This window comes from Ciona robusta, chromosome 8, assembly GCF_009617815.1.
Source record: "Ciona robusta chromosome 8, ASM961781v2".
NCBI lineage: Eukaryota > Metazoa > Chordata > Ascidiacea > Phlebobranchia > Cionidae > Ciona > Ciona robusta.
This window is the reverse complement of record NC_143242.1, coordinates 6,060,381-6,077,018: the sequence shown is the minus strand read 5'-3', so window position 1 is coordinate 6,077,018 and position 16,638 is coordinate 6,060,381. Positions and strand designations below refer to the sequence as shown.

The following is a 16,638-nucleotide window of genomic DNA, read 5'->3' as shown; positions in this document are numbered from 1 at the left end:
CTCTTGCTATTTCATCCTACCACACAGTAATAAACGTAAATAAGAATTATAATAACATATAGCAGGGTTGGGTAAGATGGGACAGCTTTACCACATAATATCCAAATATCCTGATCGAGTTTTTAACAAATTAACAACGGTTTATGGGAGTCTGAGCATACTGTTTTATAATTCTCTGTATGCTCTTTGTTTACTACCAAATGGAACGAGAAATAAGATTAAAAATGTTTTCATTTCCCCTCCCCCATCCACGGCCTACTAGAGAGTGGGACATCATTAGCACATGATATTTAAATATCCTGATCGTGTTTAAAACATTTAAACAACGGTCTATGAGATTCTTGAAAATGCGGATCTATAATTCGTTGAATATCCTTTGTTTAATATAACTCTTTATACAGCACACTGTAAATACGGTTTAATCTTTTATAACTGAACCTATTTGTTTCAGATATATTCGATATTACCCTCCGTGTTGTTTAATCTAATTGATTTCTGGATTTAAACCAAATACTCAATGCAATCTAATAAATGTTTGTCGAAACCGCGCGTGTTTGGTATCATGCACCAACGTAAACTGCGTGTTTCAGTATATTTCTCTTCACTGATTCGTGCGTAGATAGGTTATGCGGCTAAAAACCCGTCCAATGGTTCAGTGCAAGCACTCGGGAGAAGAAGCGTTGTAAAGACGTCAAAACAGGAGACTAGAGGCCTTAGCCACTGGCAAGAGTTGCCGTATTAGGCAATAGGTCTTTATAGTTCCCGCGCTTCTATCTATAACTGTAATAATGACAGATCGACTTGCGGTGAATGAGCATTCGAGTTTTATCCTGCCTTGCTGGCCGAGTATAATGTGGGCACTTAAAATGTGTAGGTGCCATTAACCAACGCTATTTCCGTTCAGACAGCTCATGTGGCTTTTTTCTCGCCCGATTCGAGGGCCTGTCAAGAGTTGTGTGTATAGCGATAGATTCGAAAGGAAAGCCTTTTTCTTCCGAGTACAATCAAAGAAATCGCTCGTTAGTGATTTGCTGGATCGGTGCTTCACCAGTTCGCGTAGTTGTTCTGCGCTAGACGTGAAGTTGAACGAGTGTGGATTAGGTTGGTTTAAACTCGCATTGAAACTATATGTTAAAGATACATACAGTTGCAGCAGTACATTAGAATAAGTTCTTACGCGTTGAAAATGCAATTGTTTGAATTTGTTTTTATTTATCAGAAGAGGATTTTAGACTTAAAATATTGGTTACAGAATTTAGTAAAATGAAACTTTTTTTGACTTATTTCACCCTGGTTTTTTTTATTTGTCTCGGCGACACCTTTCCTCTCGGACCCGAGACAAGATCATTACGAATGCTAGAGGTAAGCAAATAAATAAACGCCCCGTTTTATCGCACCGTATTGTAAAAGTAAAACCTAGAGTATACAAATATGTTATTTTAAAATCAAAGATTTAAATTTAAAAACATTTTTTTTGCTTACGGTGAAAACGAATTTAAAGTTAACCTAACTAGGGATTATTGACAAAGAAAAGCTAACGATGTCGAACGAGTAATATCCTATAGCGACTATACAAATAGCGCGCTTTAACAGTGTGTATTGTCATTTTCATACAGTTATATTGTGAATGACTCTTAAAAGGTTTCAACACCGTAGTCACTAATGTTTCAAGTAGAATTTCCTAAAAGCTTGTTTCAAGTTCTTTACTTTATAATCAAGCCCGATAAATGACAATGTTAAATTAAAGTGTCGCAAGTGGCCATGATGAGTGCAGTACAAGTATATAATAACTTCTTTTATACCAAAACGGAACATAAATCACTTTACGTTACAAAAAAAACAATAATGTCGCTGTACGACAAACGGAACGTCGGTCCTTTAAAATCACAAACACAGCGGAATGATCCTTTTGACACTTTTTAAAGAGAACAGTTCTTTATTTTTTATCATGAAACTTTATCTTTAGGGTGAATCTCGTCCTACACATCATCACCACCACAACCATCATCATAGTGATGAAGATGTGAACAGGCTCCGGAGGTTGGACCAGATCATCGGAAGAATCGAAGATGCTGCGATCTCTAGAGAGTCGGATGATGAACCGATCCCGGATGTTGATGCGAGTGATCTTTCATCTGTTGCAGATGTTGTATCCCTGGTAGACAACGTAGTTGACACCCCGGATGTTAAACTGAATCAATTAGCGTTTCAGTAAGTCCAATATTAGAGTGCGGTGGGGTAAGATGGGATACCGCTAGCATCTAAATCCCATATTTCCTAACCTTGTTTTGAACACTTAAAAATGCTCTTTTACAGTCGCCGGGCTACGGTTACATAATTCTTTTAACATTATTTGTTGACTATCAAACAAGACGTACAAAAAATGTATGTCCCATCTTACCCCACCCTATACTATATTCGACAGTTTGCCTAACATCCAACATACAATTAAGTCGTATCGTATACAGATCAAGTTCTGTTGTTAGAAATACTGCTGGTGTAATTACTAACGCACAGAGCTTTGGTTTATCTAGACAGATACGCAGAAGAATTGTAGTTCAACTTGGTTTATATACGTCTTTACAGGATAATCGCATTACCGCACAAGTTTAGCCGCTATGATCTTAATCGGGATGGCTACGTAACACAATTGGAGTTGGCTGAATCAACGGGAACCTTACTTGAAGACTGCGCTGATCCGTTCGAAAGGGCCGACAAAGACGGTGAGAATTTTACATGAAAAAATCTATAACAGAAGCAAACTAAATTTGAAAGTGTATTTAATCGAGCGTGGCTGTTAGCAATATTACCGGTTCGGGAGCACAAAGCTGTTTACTGTGTTGGGAGTACTGCGCTCATAAATATGTATATGAACACATTGAATGCTCATACTTTAAATTCCAACGCAAACCGCATATTAAAGTGTATGGGAGTAAACGTGCCAAACACGCCAGTGTGTATGGTTTATTTTATCCTGTTTATGGATTGAAACATACTGTGGCGAAATCTAACTACGAAATTCTGTAATGTTTAGATTTGTACTAAAATACGCATTTTTTTAACAAAACGTATCGATAAGGTTCTACATGTTGAACTGGCCAATATAAAGTATGTATAGCTTGCGTAGCCAACACGCCACACCTGCTTTTTCGGCTTATCTGGAATCGAAATTGCGTTGGTGCTTCACTGGTAATCTAATCCAGTGATCCTGTAGAATTAGTCAGTATGATTGGGGGTAGGTGCTATACTGGCGAGGCTAACAACCTTGTTTCGATTCAACGGAGCAGAAAACGCCCGAATATCCAGATTTCTTGCTCTTATTTGGTTGAAAACAAAGAATATTTAAAATATAACTGCATCCTTAAGACTCTAACAGAACGTTGCTAATCGTTTGAAACAAGATTATGAATATAAGATATATGTGCTACCGATGTCCCATCTTACCCCACAAAAATACGCAATAAAATTATGCATTTATTGCGTATTTTGGCTTTCTTGCTTGTCCTTATCCTCCTGTGGCACCGTACAACGTTAGCGGTTTGAACAAGTGGGAATGTATTAGAAGCGAATGGGACGTGTTTAGAGCAAACTAATTTTCGTGATTTTAATCATAGAAAGCGTGTGTGCAAACAACCTCCGTCTTTCGTCTGTTTCACGCATCGTTGAACACGCACTAGCATGTCTTCTGTTGTCCGTCCAAGTTTCGACAAGAGATTTAAAACCCTGCTGATAATCTACGAGAAATGACCCCGATCGGTAATCGCGGTTTTCGGTGTGTCTGAGTGGAGCCTTTTGTTTTCATAGCAAATAAACTTTCGGGACAAAGCGTGCATGTAGTTCAGTACCCGCATGCGCGCTTGTAAAGCAGCGGTAGTGGTCTTTGTTGGAGAATCGCCCGCTAATACTTTACAATAAACGTCAAATAGAAACAGCGAGAACCACTTCCGTTTGAATGGCTCTCATTTATCGTAATCGCTTCGTTTCCCTACATTACCCCACTTGAGCGTGGTTTCAATGTGTTGGGTTTGCACAGGGCAAACAAGTTTCGGTGTTCGTTGTCGGTTTTATTGTCAACTCGGTACTATTCCAAACAAAGATGTTATTGTGAAGGTACCAGGCTCATCGCAGTGGTTAATTTTCTCTGCTGATTTAATCTCGTTAAACTGCAGTCTATTGCTCCAGCCGAGTTTTTTGTTGACTTAAGCCCGGTGACAAGTTAAGATTGCGAATGAGCGACAAAAGGCGCAACCGTCAACTTGTACGAGCCCATGACATTTACTTATGTGAAATCCTTACCACGGTGCAAATGTTACCAACTGTTAAAGTTATACATTGCTCGTAAATAACGAGGGTTGGGTTAAAGTCGTTCGTCTAACTGGACCGCAAAACACTTATTGCTCAAGCGTTAATACTGGGATAATGGTTTGTCACATCCCAGGCCCCAACAGCACAGCGTAAGTTACACGGTGGTCAGGTAACGGGCACTTTGGTGTCCAGTGCAATACTGGTTGATGGATGGCTCTGTATAGGAAGCATCGTATGTCACCTTTTCTCAGGCTATAAGTCGTTCGGCGCTCGCTGTACCGGGCGTAATAGGAGGAGAAATGGTCGAACCTACTTTTTTTCTGTTTTCTTGTAAATTGACGTCATTTGTTGATTTCCGCATGGCTGAGCACTTTTGTTTTTCATGGGATTTAAACGAAACAACAGGGCATTGTGACGTCAGAGTTTACGCGAAATGATTCATGATGACGTCAACGTCGTTCACGCATCGTTAACCACGGCTTCGCATTGCAATAACAGATCTAGTACAAAGCAATTACATATAGTAGGTCGGGGTAAGATGAATTCCAATAGCACATAATAACCCATATTCCCATTTGTGTATATAACAAATAACATCGGTCATTTGGATTCGTGAGGATACGGTTGTATCATGAAATACTTAGTATGTTTCAATTACATATTTCTGAAAAACTCTTTGTCTACTTCTAAACAGCACGACAAAAAATGAAATTTGATTAACAGAAAATTATAGTACAGTGGTTCAAAATAATATTCCAGCTGTATAAGCGCGCTTACCCCAAAACCGCATTTAAAAACCGCCGAGTAATTTAAACCATTTTCCAGCGTTGGAATTTAAGATTTTAATGCACACTCTATAAACCCGCATGCGATGAAGATATTATATCGGTGGTATTTCATTCGCAGGTTAACGCTGTACGTTTGTTAGGATCTTCGTTACAAACCGAAATTGCTGAGTTAGTTCGCATTCCTGTTGTGTTGATATCAGCGTTCGGGAATACTAAGGAATTTTAGCGACAATTGCTACAGCAGTTAAGTTTTAAAAACTTTAAAGCCTTTGAAATGCATTGTTTATTTTTACTGTCGTTCACCTGTATGTGACATTACACATCTTAATATAAACAGACGAGGCTTTGTTAATGTAGAAGTCAAAAGCAAGAATGCGCGAAAATAAAAGAACTTCTTGGATTTAAAAACAAAATTCGGTTGGGCGAAAAGCAGTAAATTATAGTTTAGGTCACCCGCCTGAAATAGAAGTTACATCACAACAAAAACAAGACGACTCAACGTTTAGCGTGTTGACCTTTACACACAAATGCTTGCCGAGTTGCATTCGGGGTAAATTTCATTGTCCATTGTTGGTGTAAATATGAGCTGTAAGCAGAAATAAGATCTCTTTCTCAATGGCGTCATAATGTCTGGTATTCCAACAGCAAATAGTCAGCTTTTCTTGGCAGCAGGATTTACTTTTATTCAAACACGACGAACTTGCATTGGAAGCGATGATGTATTTGTCTGGCGTTTTTTAAACTTTTTACAAATTAATGTCGATGTCGTTCGCTGTGGGATAATAATTTTGTAGCTAGACAAACATGATTAACTATACGTTTGAATAATTTCCTTTTGACACCTTCACGAACTTATACAGCATTGAACTTGTACGTTCTGAATAGATGGATAACCCATTTATAAGACGTTGGCTCTTCCGGGGCCTTTCAGTCCGCATTGCTGTACGCATACAGTATCATGGACCGGTTCAAACGAGTTTTGGCTCGATTTCGCCACTGTGCATTGACACGACTTGTTGAGGCAACTAAAGCCACTGAAAAAGCTGCTTGACCTTTCTTTGTGTAGGGAATTTGGCAAGTCCCTGCTGTATACAGAATCTAGGTTTCTCAGCCCGGCTCTCAGACCTCAAAATGACGCAAATAGATTTGAAAAGGAAGAATTGCGGAACGTAGACGACTGTAAACGGAAATGAATCCATCATAGGAAGTTAAGCGCAGCGTGATTCATTTTCGATATATAGTTGTGGGAAGCAATACTTTATACAAGCAAATCAGACGATCACCACGCGACCTTTAAAAGTGTGAAAACAAGTATTTTGTTGACAAGGGTTTACGCTCTGTCATTTACCATATGAAATAAACGCTTTTCAAGTTTCAAGTAATGTTATATGGGGTAAGATGGTTAAAACATAACACCCCCACGATTTTGTTTGCAACAATTAAAAACACCCTTTTAAAGTCGTAAAGTTACGGTTACATAAATTGTTCACATCCGAAAAGGATTATAAAAAAAGAAGAAAAATATGTCCCATTTCCCGCTTCTATATAGCGTTGGCTAAATTTAAATGCTACTAACTTTTTATAGCAAGTAAATAACGTGAAGTTGTTTGTACCGAAAGCGGTTCTATGGTTTATTTATGTTTGTCGTCCTGCTGGTGATCCATATCCAGTTTACAAAAGACCTAATTTAAGGACGGTGTCGTCGCCTTCATTTGAAATGAACGAAGCGAAAAGAGCTTAGCTCAACAACAATTGGCAGCAATTCAAATCCGAGATGCTTTCTGACAGTGCCAAAACTAATTTCCACATCGAACCCCAGACGCTGAACGGACTGAAACCTAATTTAGTCGGCTGCTATTTAATTGCTTAGGCATTTTCTTCGCTCAGCAAAATTTAAATTCGAACGTAGACAGTAACACGTTAGCCAAGTGCAACAGTCCGAAACTGCCCAATAAAAACTATTATCAAATGGTCATTTTTGCGAAATTAATAAAGAAGAGTAAATTTGCGAGTCGTAAAAGCGCTGTGCGGTCCTTTCTTGTCGATGCGAGTTTGAGGTCTGCTGTGGTAGCATGTTTAGGTGGAATGCAGTTCACGTTCAAGTATCCAATGAGTATGCGGTTTCCAAACAAATGTGTTTTTTTGCGGTTTACTGGTTCACATGCACAGAAACGCGCTTTCGTCATTCTTAGAATTGCAAAAGGCGTATTCACGATAAACACAAATGCTTTTCCCAAAAACTAAACTAACATAAGTTTGAGACAGCAAAAAATTCTCTTGTTTTTTTGCTATAAGAAATTTTTAAGACGTGGGATTAGTCGTAGACAGTTTGTTATTTTGGTACTTTAGTTTGTGATTTTGGTAATTTTTGCTTCAAACATTAAACTGGCTTGAAAGTTTAAACAATTAGTCATATTTATATTTGCAAAAGTTTTTACAAAGCCAATGTTGTTTTGCAGGCGACGGATTGCTGACGAAAGAAGAACTCCATCAAGCTCCGTGGGTTTTCAATGAGAGAGCGCGTTGACGTCACACGAAGCAAAAATGAAGGCCTTATCCGGACGAAGGGAACTCTATATACATTACAGACTGACCAATTTTCTTCGAGATTTTTCGCAAATTACTGCAATTTTCGTCACTTTCACATCCTGCTACCGCCGCGCTGTATATTTACGTCACACGCGCGCGGTCGAGATGTTATCTGTTAAATTGTAGAATCGAATGACTCACTGCGACCTATAACGTACGCACGCCCAGATTCGGTGCTGCGGTAGCCACACCAGTGTTTAAGCAGCTCCTAACACGGTGCCTTGGTTTTGTGGCGGCTTGTCCCGCCCAAGGCAGCGCAACCAAGCCGTGTAATCACATAAACGTTGAGCGCGGTTTTCTGAGCTCAAAAAAATATATTCCTTCTCTTCTTGAAGCCGAAACGTCTAACGTTTAAGATGTACGATTTTTGTGTTGTTTTTTTCTATTTGTACACATAGCGTACGCGTTGTTTGCCAGCAATCTTACGCGATCATCGCCAGCCACAGTATTACCGTTGTGCATAATACTGTAAAATTTTCTTTTGTACAAAATAAAAGCTTTCACGAAAAAAATACGATGTGCTTTTTTATATCTTTCTAAAGGTAGCGAAACGCAAAATTGGAAGGTGGGAGAAGTCTACACCAGTCTGTCGACGACGGTTAAAATAACTAATTTGGTTTTCGGAAATTACTGGGGGCGACCAGCAAAAGAAACCACACAGAAGCCGGAGATGATTGACGAGCGTTGTAACCACCACATCCATATACACTGGATGTAACCATAATAGGAGAACATCATTTATTGCGAAGTCTTGAACAGTTTTGACAATTTAAAAACCATAGACGATAGATCGAAAAATGCAACCACACAAAATACTGGCCTAATTTAAAAGTTTACGTGTTAAATTTAAACAGTATTTCCAATAAAGTTTTGCTTTTTTATTGTAAAATATTCGTTTAGTGTTCAGCAGCTTATTTTCACTTCTTGAAACAGAACGTCTGGTCAGTTTTGTAAATCGAATTCCATGTAATTTATGAATTGCTTCGTCCACATTATACATGCCTACTTTTACATAGATGGCACAGTATCGCCTGTACTGTTAAATCTTCATACAGTGTGATACAAGCACCATATAGTCCTTCCTTTTAAAAACTCAAGATTTTTGTATTACTTTGAAAACTGCAACAAAGTTTATTTAAAAACTGCTGAATTTTGTTCTACTTTCTTAAAGCTGCAACAAAGTGTTTAAAAACAGCAGCATGTTGAATTAGCAGAATTGGTCAAACGGCAAGGGCATTTTTCAAACAAAGCTAATAATTTAAAAGCTAAATCTTTAACAGAAATGGTCTTATCTACTTAAAAAACACGAAGAGTAAAAACTTTCACATGCAGACATACAACATAACTACGACACACAACTTCTTACTGAATGCCAATCCATCAAGCTCTCTTTTCAGAGCCAAGAGAGTGCATTGCACAGTGTATGACAAAACGCGATTGATTATAAAGTGTAAAAAGCTAAAATATGAAAACGGATTTTCCGTTATAAATAACCGTCAAGAATCCAAGATTTAAATACAGAACTGAGCAGCAAGAATGAAAAGACAAGAACGACGTTGATTTGAACCTTCCTGAAGTCGAAAACCGAATGAGATTTCTTCAATTTACCAGCCATGCTGTTTGTGTGGTGTCTGGTCGTAACGAACTTTATAAGCTTGGGATTCGACCCGTTTGCAAACAGCATCGACTACGTCACTTGTGGTGTGACTACCTCCCAGATCCGGAGTATGTATCTGTGACGTCATAATGCGTTTAAACACGTCATATTGCGATTAGGGAAAGGTTTAAAGAACAAGTAAAGCTTATATACCATATGGGGGGTTAGCGGTTAGAACGTCAATAAAAATTTGGTTAAAAAGCAACGTTTACGCTGTAATGCATAAATATGCACATAATGGAAAAGATTCGAAGTTGGTTTGGGACCGTATTAAATTTTAAACTTAGATTTTATAACTTTTTACTACTAAATATGACCTTTGTTATTACTTTGTTAGCTTCTACTTTTTTACATTATACCGATGGTGTCTACTGTCTACACACTGAGCGGCAAAGATTTATTTAAAACCTGACAAAACTTTGTTCCAACAAGAGTACGTTTTATATATAAACTGTTTACCATTATCCCTTAGAAGGCTACCAAGGTTTAGCAATATTTGAATGTAAAAAATCGGTAACACATATTTTTTGCCAATAATGGCTTTTTTACAATAACCCATATTTTTCAAGCGGAATTGTTATATAATATATATATCAATTATATTAAACGGTAAGAAATGAGATTGAAACGAACTGAACTTACCCGATCTAGTTGCAAAGTATCAACCAAAGCTTGACTGATGAGACTCGCGTATTTGTGTAACCTGGGTGTCAGTTATTGATGAAAAATGAAATCATACCGTTTGTAAAAGTAGGAGTGGTAAAAGTGGTGGGAAACATAATACACGGTAAGGCAGGCCCTATGGGTTTTTGGGAAAAAGCAGTTAAGGTAATTGTTTTAGTGGTTGTGTAGTCATTATTTACATTTATGAGAAAGTAACAGTACATTAGGGTGGCTTAATCATTGGATATGAAATCATCTTTTTATGGCCTTATCTGTTTTAATAGCCGAGTTTTTGATTTGTTTTTTATTGGTGTGGTTTTTGCATTTGCCCTATAGCATCTTTCAATTTTATAGGGCAGCGAAATATCAAAATAGTTGCCATGGGTTCACCAAGCAAAATTCTTAGAAAAGTTTGAATACCATTGGTTTACAATGATCATCAAATGCTCAAGCATGTTACCATTTACCAGTACTTTATACTCACCCAATATATTTAAGCATGTGAGAGCTGGAAAATATAAAGGCTGAAGGATTTGCAATGTTCAAACCAGCAATGCTCTTTCCAGTGTTTCGAGTCGCCTATAGTAAGTTAGTAACAAATAAATCTTTAACTACAAAGCTTGGCAAAAATTCCCCATATTTTGTAAAACGCTATGTTAATTGGATTAAAAAGGGTAAAGTAAAAAACATTTTTATAACATGTGCCCACCTTCCATAACATACCTTACATTTTGATTGTTTGGTCAAAAAAAATATGTTTTGGAAATGTTAGGACATAGGGGTTGTAACTGACAAAGTAAAAATCTAAACACAGCTATTATGCATTATGTATGGTATTCAAAGAAATATAAAACAGTTTGTACAACAAAAAGATAAAAACTGGTCCAACTTTTTATTGTAACATGCTTTCTTAGAACTTATTGCTTTAACATAGGTAAACTTTTTGACTTTCAAACTGAAACCTAAATTTGGTTTGTTTAAACAAAAAATTAACAACCGAATGAGAATTTTTTCCTTGTGGTGTCTTAGGGCACCTAATGTAACAAAAGTTAATGAACCTAATATGAAATATTTGTTAAAGCAGCTAATATAAAATATTGTGAAAGAAAGTCTGAATGTTAATACTTACAGTTTCAAACACCCGATGTTTAGACCCGATGTTGGCCCCTGCTACAACACCTGGACCACCAACTAGACCACAGCAAACATTTCCTATAAATAATATAATTGTAAAAAATTATGGTTAAAGGGGTAGAGGTTGTTATTTTGTAAACATAAAATATAAAATATATCATTAAAAGTTACCAAGAATATTCCCGTAAAGGTTTGGCATCACCATAACATCAAACTGGTATGGGTTGGACACCATCTGCATGGTAGTGTTATCAATAATCATGTCTTCGAACTCAATATCGGGGAAATCGCACGCAACTTCTCGGCAACATTGTAAAAATAGACCATCACTCAGTTTCCTGAAAAATATATTGGTTTTGGATTGAGAAGGTAGAGTATGGCAGTGGTTCCAAACTCTGTAAACAGGTATTTCAAACAGTATTTTTTGTGGCTTACCACAAATCACATCATGGACTACAAAGACTGAGATCCAATTCAAAAAGCCCTAAGCCCTAACTATAGTTTTTTTAGCTTTAATACTAACATTAAAATAAGAAAGGTACATCCCGATAGTAAAAAATGATGAAATTTAACAGGTATATAAGCACAACAAATCTGAATAATAGACATAATAAATATATTAGTTTAAAACATTTAACAAACTAAATATTCATCTAATTACATGATGTTTGCTTTGTGCACAGCTGTTACTTTCTTTCTTCCGTTCCGTTGCGCATATTCAAACGCAAAACGAGCGATACGTAAAGAATTTTTCGCAGTTATTATTTTTAAGCTTTCCACAACACCAGGTACTCCCTGCAAATAAAATATAATTAAGGATTTAAGGAAATGATGAAATAAATATTTGTGAAGTAGCAGTCTAGTCTAATCTATGTGGGTAAGGTTCTTGTCAAGATCCTGGTATTTAGGCCACATTTGACTCATTACCCCAACACCCAGAAAGCTTTATAACAGGTATTGGAGTAGTAATCATAGTCATATTGTTCACCACTTAAAGAAAACCTCTTTAATAAATGGTATGTAATATACTCAGACATATGACAGCTGATAGGAACTAGTTTAAAACTTCTTCATTATTTTACTTAAGCTGAGCGTGCCAGCAACTTTAACTTAAGTTTCCTCAATTTTAAGACACCGATAGTTTTTTTTTCCATTTATGGTTGTAGGTCCTAGTCCTTTGACCTATAATGATTGCTGTAACTACATGTGACTGCCCACTGTTAAACATATGGTGAAATCAATAAAATATAAGACCTACCTCATGCTCGAGGTTTGAATATTCTCCTTCAGTATTTTCTCGTATGAGACGAATATCAATCATGTTGTGTCGAGTTATGATGCCAGGAATACTTTTTACTTTGATTACATTCGCAAATAAGTCAAGTTTAGTTCTGAAAATAGACTTTTTTTTTTAACTCTTGATTTTATTCCAGTTTAATATAAACAAAACAGGCCATATGTAAGACACAACTTTTTTAGTTTTCGGATATTTTACATCTAGTGAAAAAAACTATTATATTGGTCAATCAGTCAGAAGCTAAACGTAAAGAATGTCAAATACTGCTAAATGTTGCAAAGAAAAAGGCCAAGCTGGGAAAGATTAAATTTAATATATATATATATTATATACTGTTTTGCATTTTGAGGTTTCTAAATTAAATAATATTAATATTAATTATTTACCCCCAGTCAACACAACAGTAACTATTGGTAAAAATAAAATTTATGAAAAATGTACCACAATTTAGAATAATTTTTGAAATGAGGCCACTTTTGAAGAATAAAGTATAAAGTAACCACACCACATTTAAAGTTTTTACCTCAAAATAACGTTGGCAGATTTTTCATCAAGATCCAATTCATCCACGTTTGTTTCAATGTTTCCTAAATTTAAAATTGCAAAGAATCACTTTGTTAGATTGCTTGATACAAATCATAAGAAACTAATCTTTGTTAGAATGCTTGATACAAATCTTAACAAAACTAAGTGCTTATACAGGATAATTTGTTTAGGGATATGACAACCTCATACCTCATTACAACAGAAGCACCATACACATTAAAAAGGAAATTGATTATTCAAAAAGGAAATTAACAGTGATTAAGTATTTTAATCTTACTTTACATTATACTTGATCTGTGTCAGAACAAACCTAAGTGCTTATTAAGGTCAATCTTTTTTAGTATAAAAAAAACTGTTATAGCATCTGACATAACATAACAACAGTATCACTGACTACTATGTTACTTAAAATAAGAGCATTTACCTCAAAAATATAATAACTTAATAAATATATACATATTTCACAGAAAACTGAAAAACATCATTGAACCTTTATGTTGTACAGCCATGAGCGTTTAAATAAATAAGAAAATGTGGTTAAGCTGTGATATTTTCTCGAGGTAAATGCAATCCGTGTACCCAAAGTGACAGGTTAAATGGTGAAAATGCACCAATCTTGCCCTTGGTAATAATGAGTTTATAGTCTAAATAGCACCCTGGTTTGTCAGCCAACCCCAATACACCTACCTTTCAATGCAACCTCATTCCTTCTTATGGAGACAAGAGCATCTTCACAAGAACCAGATCTTAGATTACTTGAAGTTACGTTGACTTCCTCAAAATCCACGGGAACTCCTATTTTAAATTAATGTAATATCAATTATTTGATTGATATTTAAACAGCAAAATTTTAATTTTACATCAAGCATGAGTCAATGGGTGTACCTGCATTTTAACAATGTCGCAACAAATTTTACAAAAAAACTAAAAAATATGGCATCCATGGTTAAGAATAGAACCTATTACCTAACCACCATACAGAATAGAAAAGCTTGAATACCACTACCCTGAATAATGTGTGTTTTTTATAGTGATTTAACTTTGTACCATTATTCAATGGTTTTTATGTGATGGTTTGGAGTTGGTAGGCAGGCCCTCCCTAAAATTTTCTGCACTGCATTAATCTGTAAACATTGGCATCATATTTGTTTTAAAAGATTGCTCGTCTAACTATACTTCCCTTTCCTACTTTATAAAAAGTTTGACGGCTTCAATACCACTATGCATTTACCTGCACTGAGGAAAATCTTTCTCACTGCATCTGAGACCTCGGGTCCAATACCATCACCTGGTATAAGAGTCACCGTCTGTCTTCCCCCGTAGAGGGCAAATTGACGAGACGTTGTAGAAGAGAGAGGATCAGAGGAAGAGGAGAGAGATGAAGATGCGCGGTGTAAAATCTGAAATGTGAAAACATGAATATTAATATAAAAAAATGTTTAAAAATAGAAGTAATTAAAAAAAATTACTGATTATATATATATAATATAAAATTTGTTTGATTAAAATGGCAGTTTTTTTTACCTTAAGATCACAGCACTTCTTTAAAACAGAACTAGCAGTTCGAGTAAGGGACATTTTAAAGTTATAAATATTAGAAAAACTGTTGTAACTGTAAGAGAAAGAACAATGTAGTTTCAACAGATAAGCGAACACATTTAAACGATAATATAGTTAGAACAGGGCATACCAATACTATAGGTATAGGTTAAACCAAATAGTCATGTCTTTGCTTTTCACAATCGATTAAATAATGGTTTGCTATAACTCAATGATAACTTAACACACATAATAATTTATACAAGATAGTTTGTGTACCAACGAACAAAATATCTGTATAGTACAATGAGACTGTGTCAATGTATTACTACTAAACAAGGTAATAAACAGAATATACAAGTTGGTAACTAAAGCTTGGGTTATTTAAGAATAAGAATCATGACGAGTTATCAGTTTCAATTGTTTACTAACAAAATAAAAGTAAATATATATCTATAGTCTATACATATATTTAATTAGAAAAGCCTATACTATGACAATGCAACGGTTGGGTGAGTTCGTATAAGTAATTTCCATAAGATTTGAAATTGCTATTATTTTCAAAATAGTTGGGTAATTATGGTATAGCGTATGGAAGAACAAGCAGTATTCGAAACATGGCCATTTATTCATAGGAATGTCATACAGCCCATGTATTACTGTAAGTCTGTAACTGTAACTGTAAATAAAAAAACACTTTTGAACAAATGATAATGAATATATTACAGTACCCTATTGCATGAATTGTTATAAATTTTCAGGTAAATCAAGCGATTTTCGGACTAGCTTTTCTGCTCGCTTTACAAATTGTTCCTGGTCATCCCTCCACATTTTCGAGGCGTCCACATTTGCTCCTGACTCCGGATTCGGCTCCGCAAGCATGCTCATAACAGAAAGGAGGATCTTTTCAATGCTCTGTACGGGAGACCATCGCTCTGCACTTGTTTCGTAACCCATCGGGTCATCACCGGGCGAATGGAGGATTGAAATACAAACTCTTCCATCTGGATAAATGTTGGGATGAAACATATCGGACGTAAACTTCATCTTTGGAGGACTCATCGGGTAGTCTGTTGGGAAGTTTAAAGTAGTCCGGAAGACCCCTCCTTCGAATGGGGTGTCCTCCGGACCTAAAATCAGAGCTTCCCATTCGAAAAAGTTATCTTCATTAATGGGTCCTGCAACAATACCTTCAGGTGGGTTCAACGAGAGCTGTTTATATTCGGCCATAAGCCGCTTAAGTGCAGAACCAACCATACCTACAAGCTGTTAAATTGAAAACAATAAATAAATTTACAAAACAGTTTAAATATATATTTATATAATATAACTGATCTTGTAAATAATGGAGATACAAAAACAGGATGACAGAAACTATATTTTTACACCTAACGTCAAAGGCAATCTACCTAAAAATATAAAGTCGCAAAACTTTCGTGCTTACCTCTCTGTGACGTAGTTAAATGTCACAATTACCAATTGACCATATGTTGAGATCCCGCTTGTGTTTTACAATAGACAACATATTTTGCTTTGTGACGTCACGGGCTATGAGGACCGTTTAGGAATTTTCGGGAACAAATCGCGCATAATATAGCACGTTATTGTTGTTAGTAAAATACCCATCTCCAAATTGTCATAATTTGTCAGTTTCTAATTTTTGCCTTCCTTAGAAGTACTGAACATGCAAAATTAAGTTATAATGGGGTGGGGGGAAGACAGGACACATTTAGTACATAATATTCAAATATCCTGATCGTATTTTAAACAAATAAAAACGATCTTAAGAGTCGTGAGGATGTAGATTTATAATTCTTTGAATGTACTTTGTTTACTACCAAATTAGACCAGAGCACTGAATGAAAAGTGTCCCATCTTTTCCCACCCTACTGTATGGAAGAGCGAAGGATTGTCTCTTCGCATAAGGGAAAAACAGCAGCAACGTGCAAAAAAAAACAAATTTTCGTGGATATACTATCTTGTTTTATGTGTTGTTTTAAATACCTTGGTTTACGTATAGGCCCAGTTTTAGCGTGGAATAAATACCCTGGAAAGGAGATTATAACCACTATAGGGTATGACGATTCATATCCGTAAACCGAAATGCTACGGCGAATCAT

The 16,638-nt window shown here is 36.0% G+C and overlaps 3 protein-coding genes across 3 annotated transcripts; 1 reads left to right on the top strand and 2 right to left on the bottom strand.

Annotated features, from left to right (window-relative positions):
* The first annotated feature begins 1,199 nt into the window (after nt 1-1,199).
* Nucleotides 1,200-8,977, top strand: LOC149732778 (uncharacterized). Its single transcript, XM_089882360.1, has 4 exons — nt 1,200-1,362; nt 1,967-2,211; nt 2,587-2,723; nt 7,553-8,977. The coding sequence occupies exons 1-4, from the start codon at nt 1,264-1,266 to the stop codon at nt 7,618-7,620; spliced, it is 549 nt and encodes a 182-aa protein (XP_089738486.1). The 5' UTR covers nt 1,200-1,263; the 3' UTR covers nt 7,621-8,977.
* Nucleotides 8,398-14,637, bottom strand: LOC149732777 (isocitrate dehydrogenase [NAD] subunit gamma, mitochondrial-like). The gene is made up of 11 exons (XM_089882354.1): nt 14,504-14,637; nt 14,211-14,379; nt 13,667-13,774; nt 12,957-13,020; nt 12,395-12,527; nt 11,798-11,931; nt 11,308-11,474; nt 11,132-11,214; nt 10,487-10,581; nt 9,982-10,042; nt 8,398-9,415 (listed from the first exon to the last, which is right to left on the bottom strand). The coding sequence occupies exons 1-11, from the start codon at nt 14,555-14,557 to the stop codon at nt 9,287-9,289; spliced, it is 1,197 nt and encodes a 398-aa protein (XP_089738480.1). The 5' UTR covers nt 14,558-14,637; the 3' UTR covers nt 8,398-9,286.
* Nucleotides 14,592-16,083, bottom strand: LOC149732776 (ubiquitin-conjugating enzyme E2 G2-like). The gene is made up of 2 exons (XM_089882365.1): nt 15,963-16,083; nt 14,592-15,784 (listed from the first exon to the last, which is right to left on the bottom strand). Exon 2 carries the CDS (start codon nt 15,773-15,775, stop codon nt 15,266-15,268), a length of 510 nt encoding a protein of 169 aa, XP_089738491.1. The 5' UTR covers nt 15,776-15,784; nt 15,963-16,083; the 3' UTR covers nt 14,592-15,265.
* Between the last annotated feature and the right edge of the window lie 555 nt (nt 16,084-16,638).

What these genes read in the sequence shown, in the direction of transcription:
- LOC149732778 (XM_089882360.1), top strand. Translation starts at nt 1,264, where the DNA reads ATGAAACTTTTTTTGACTTATTTCACCCTGGTTTTTTTTATTTGTCTC. An exon ending in GATCATTACGAATGCTAGAG is followed by an intron (nt 1,363 to 1,966) that starts GTAAGCAAATAA and finishes CTTTATCTTTAG; the next exon opens with GGTGAATCTCGTCCTACACA. An exon ending in CGAAAGGGCCGACAAAGACG is followed by an intron (nt 2,724 to 7,552) that starts GTGAGAATTTTA and finishes GTTGTTTTGCAG; the next exon opens with GCGACGGATTGCTGACGAAA.
- LOC149732777 (XM_089882354.1), bottom strand. Translation starts at nt 14,557, where the DNA reads ATGTCCCTTACTCGAACTGCTAGTTCTGTTTTAAAGAAGTGCTGTGAT. An exon ending in AGAAGTGCTGTGATCTTAAG is followed by an intron (nt 14,380 to 14,503) that starts GTAAAAAAAACT and finishes TTCACATTTCAG; the next exon opens with ATTTTACACCGCGCATCTTC. An exon ending in CCTTTACGGGAATATTCTTG is followed by an intron (nt 11,215 to 11,307) that starts GTAACTTTTAAT and finishes TATTATTTATAG; the next exon opens with GAAATGTTTGCTGTGGTCTA.
- LOC149732776 (XM_089882365.1), bottom strand. Translation starts at nt 15,775, where the DNA reads ATGGTTGGTTCTGCACTTAAGCGGCTTATGGCCGAATATAAACAGCTC.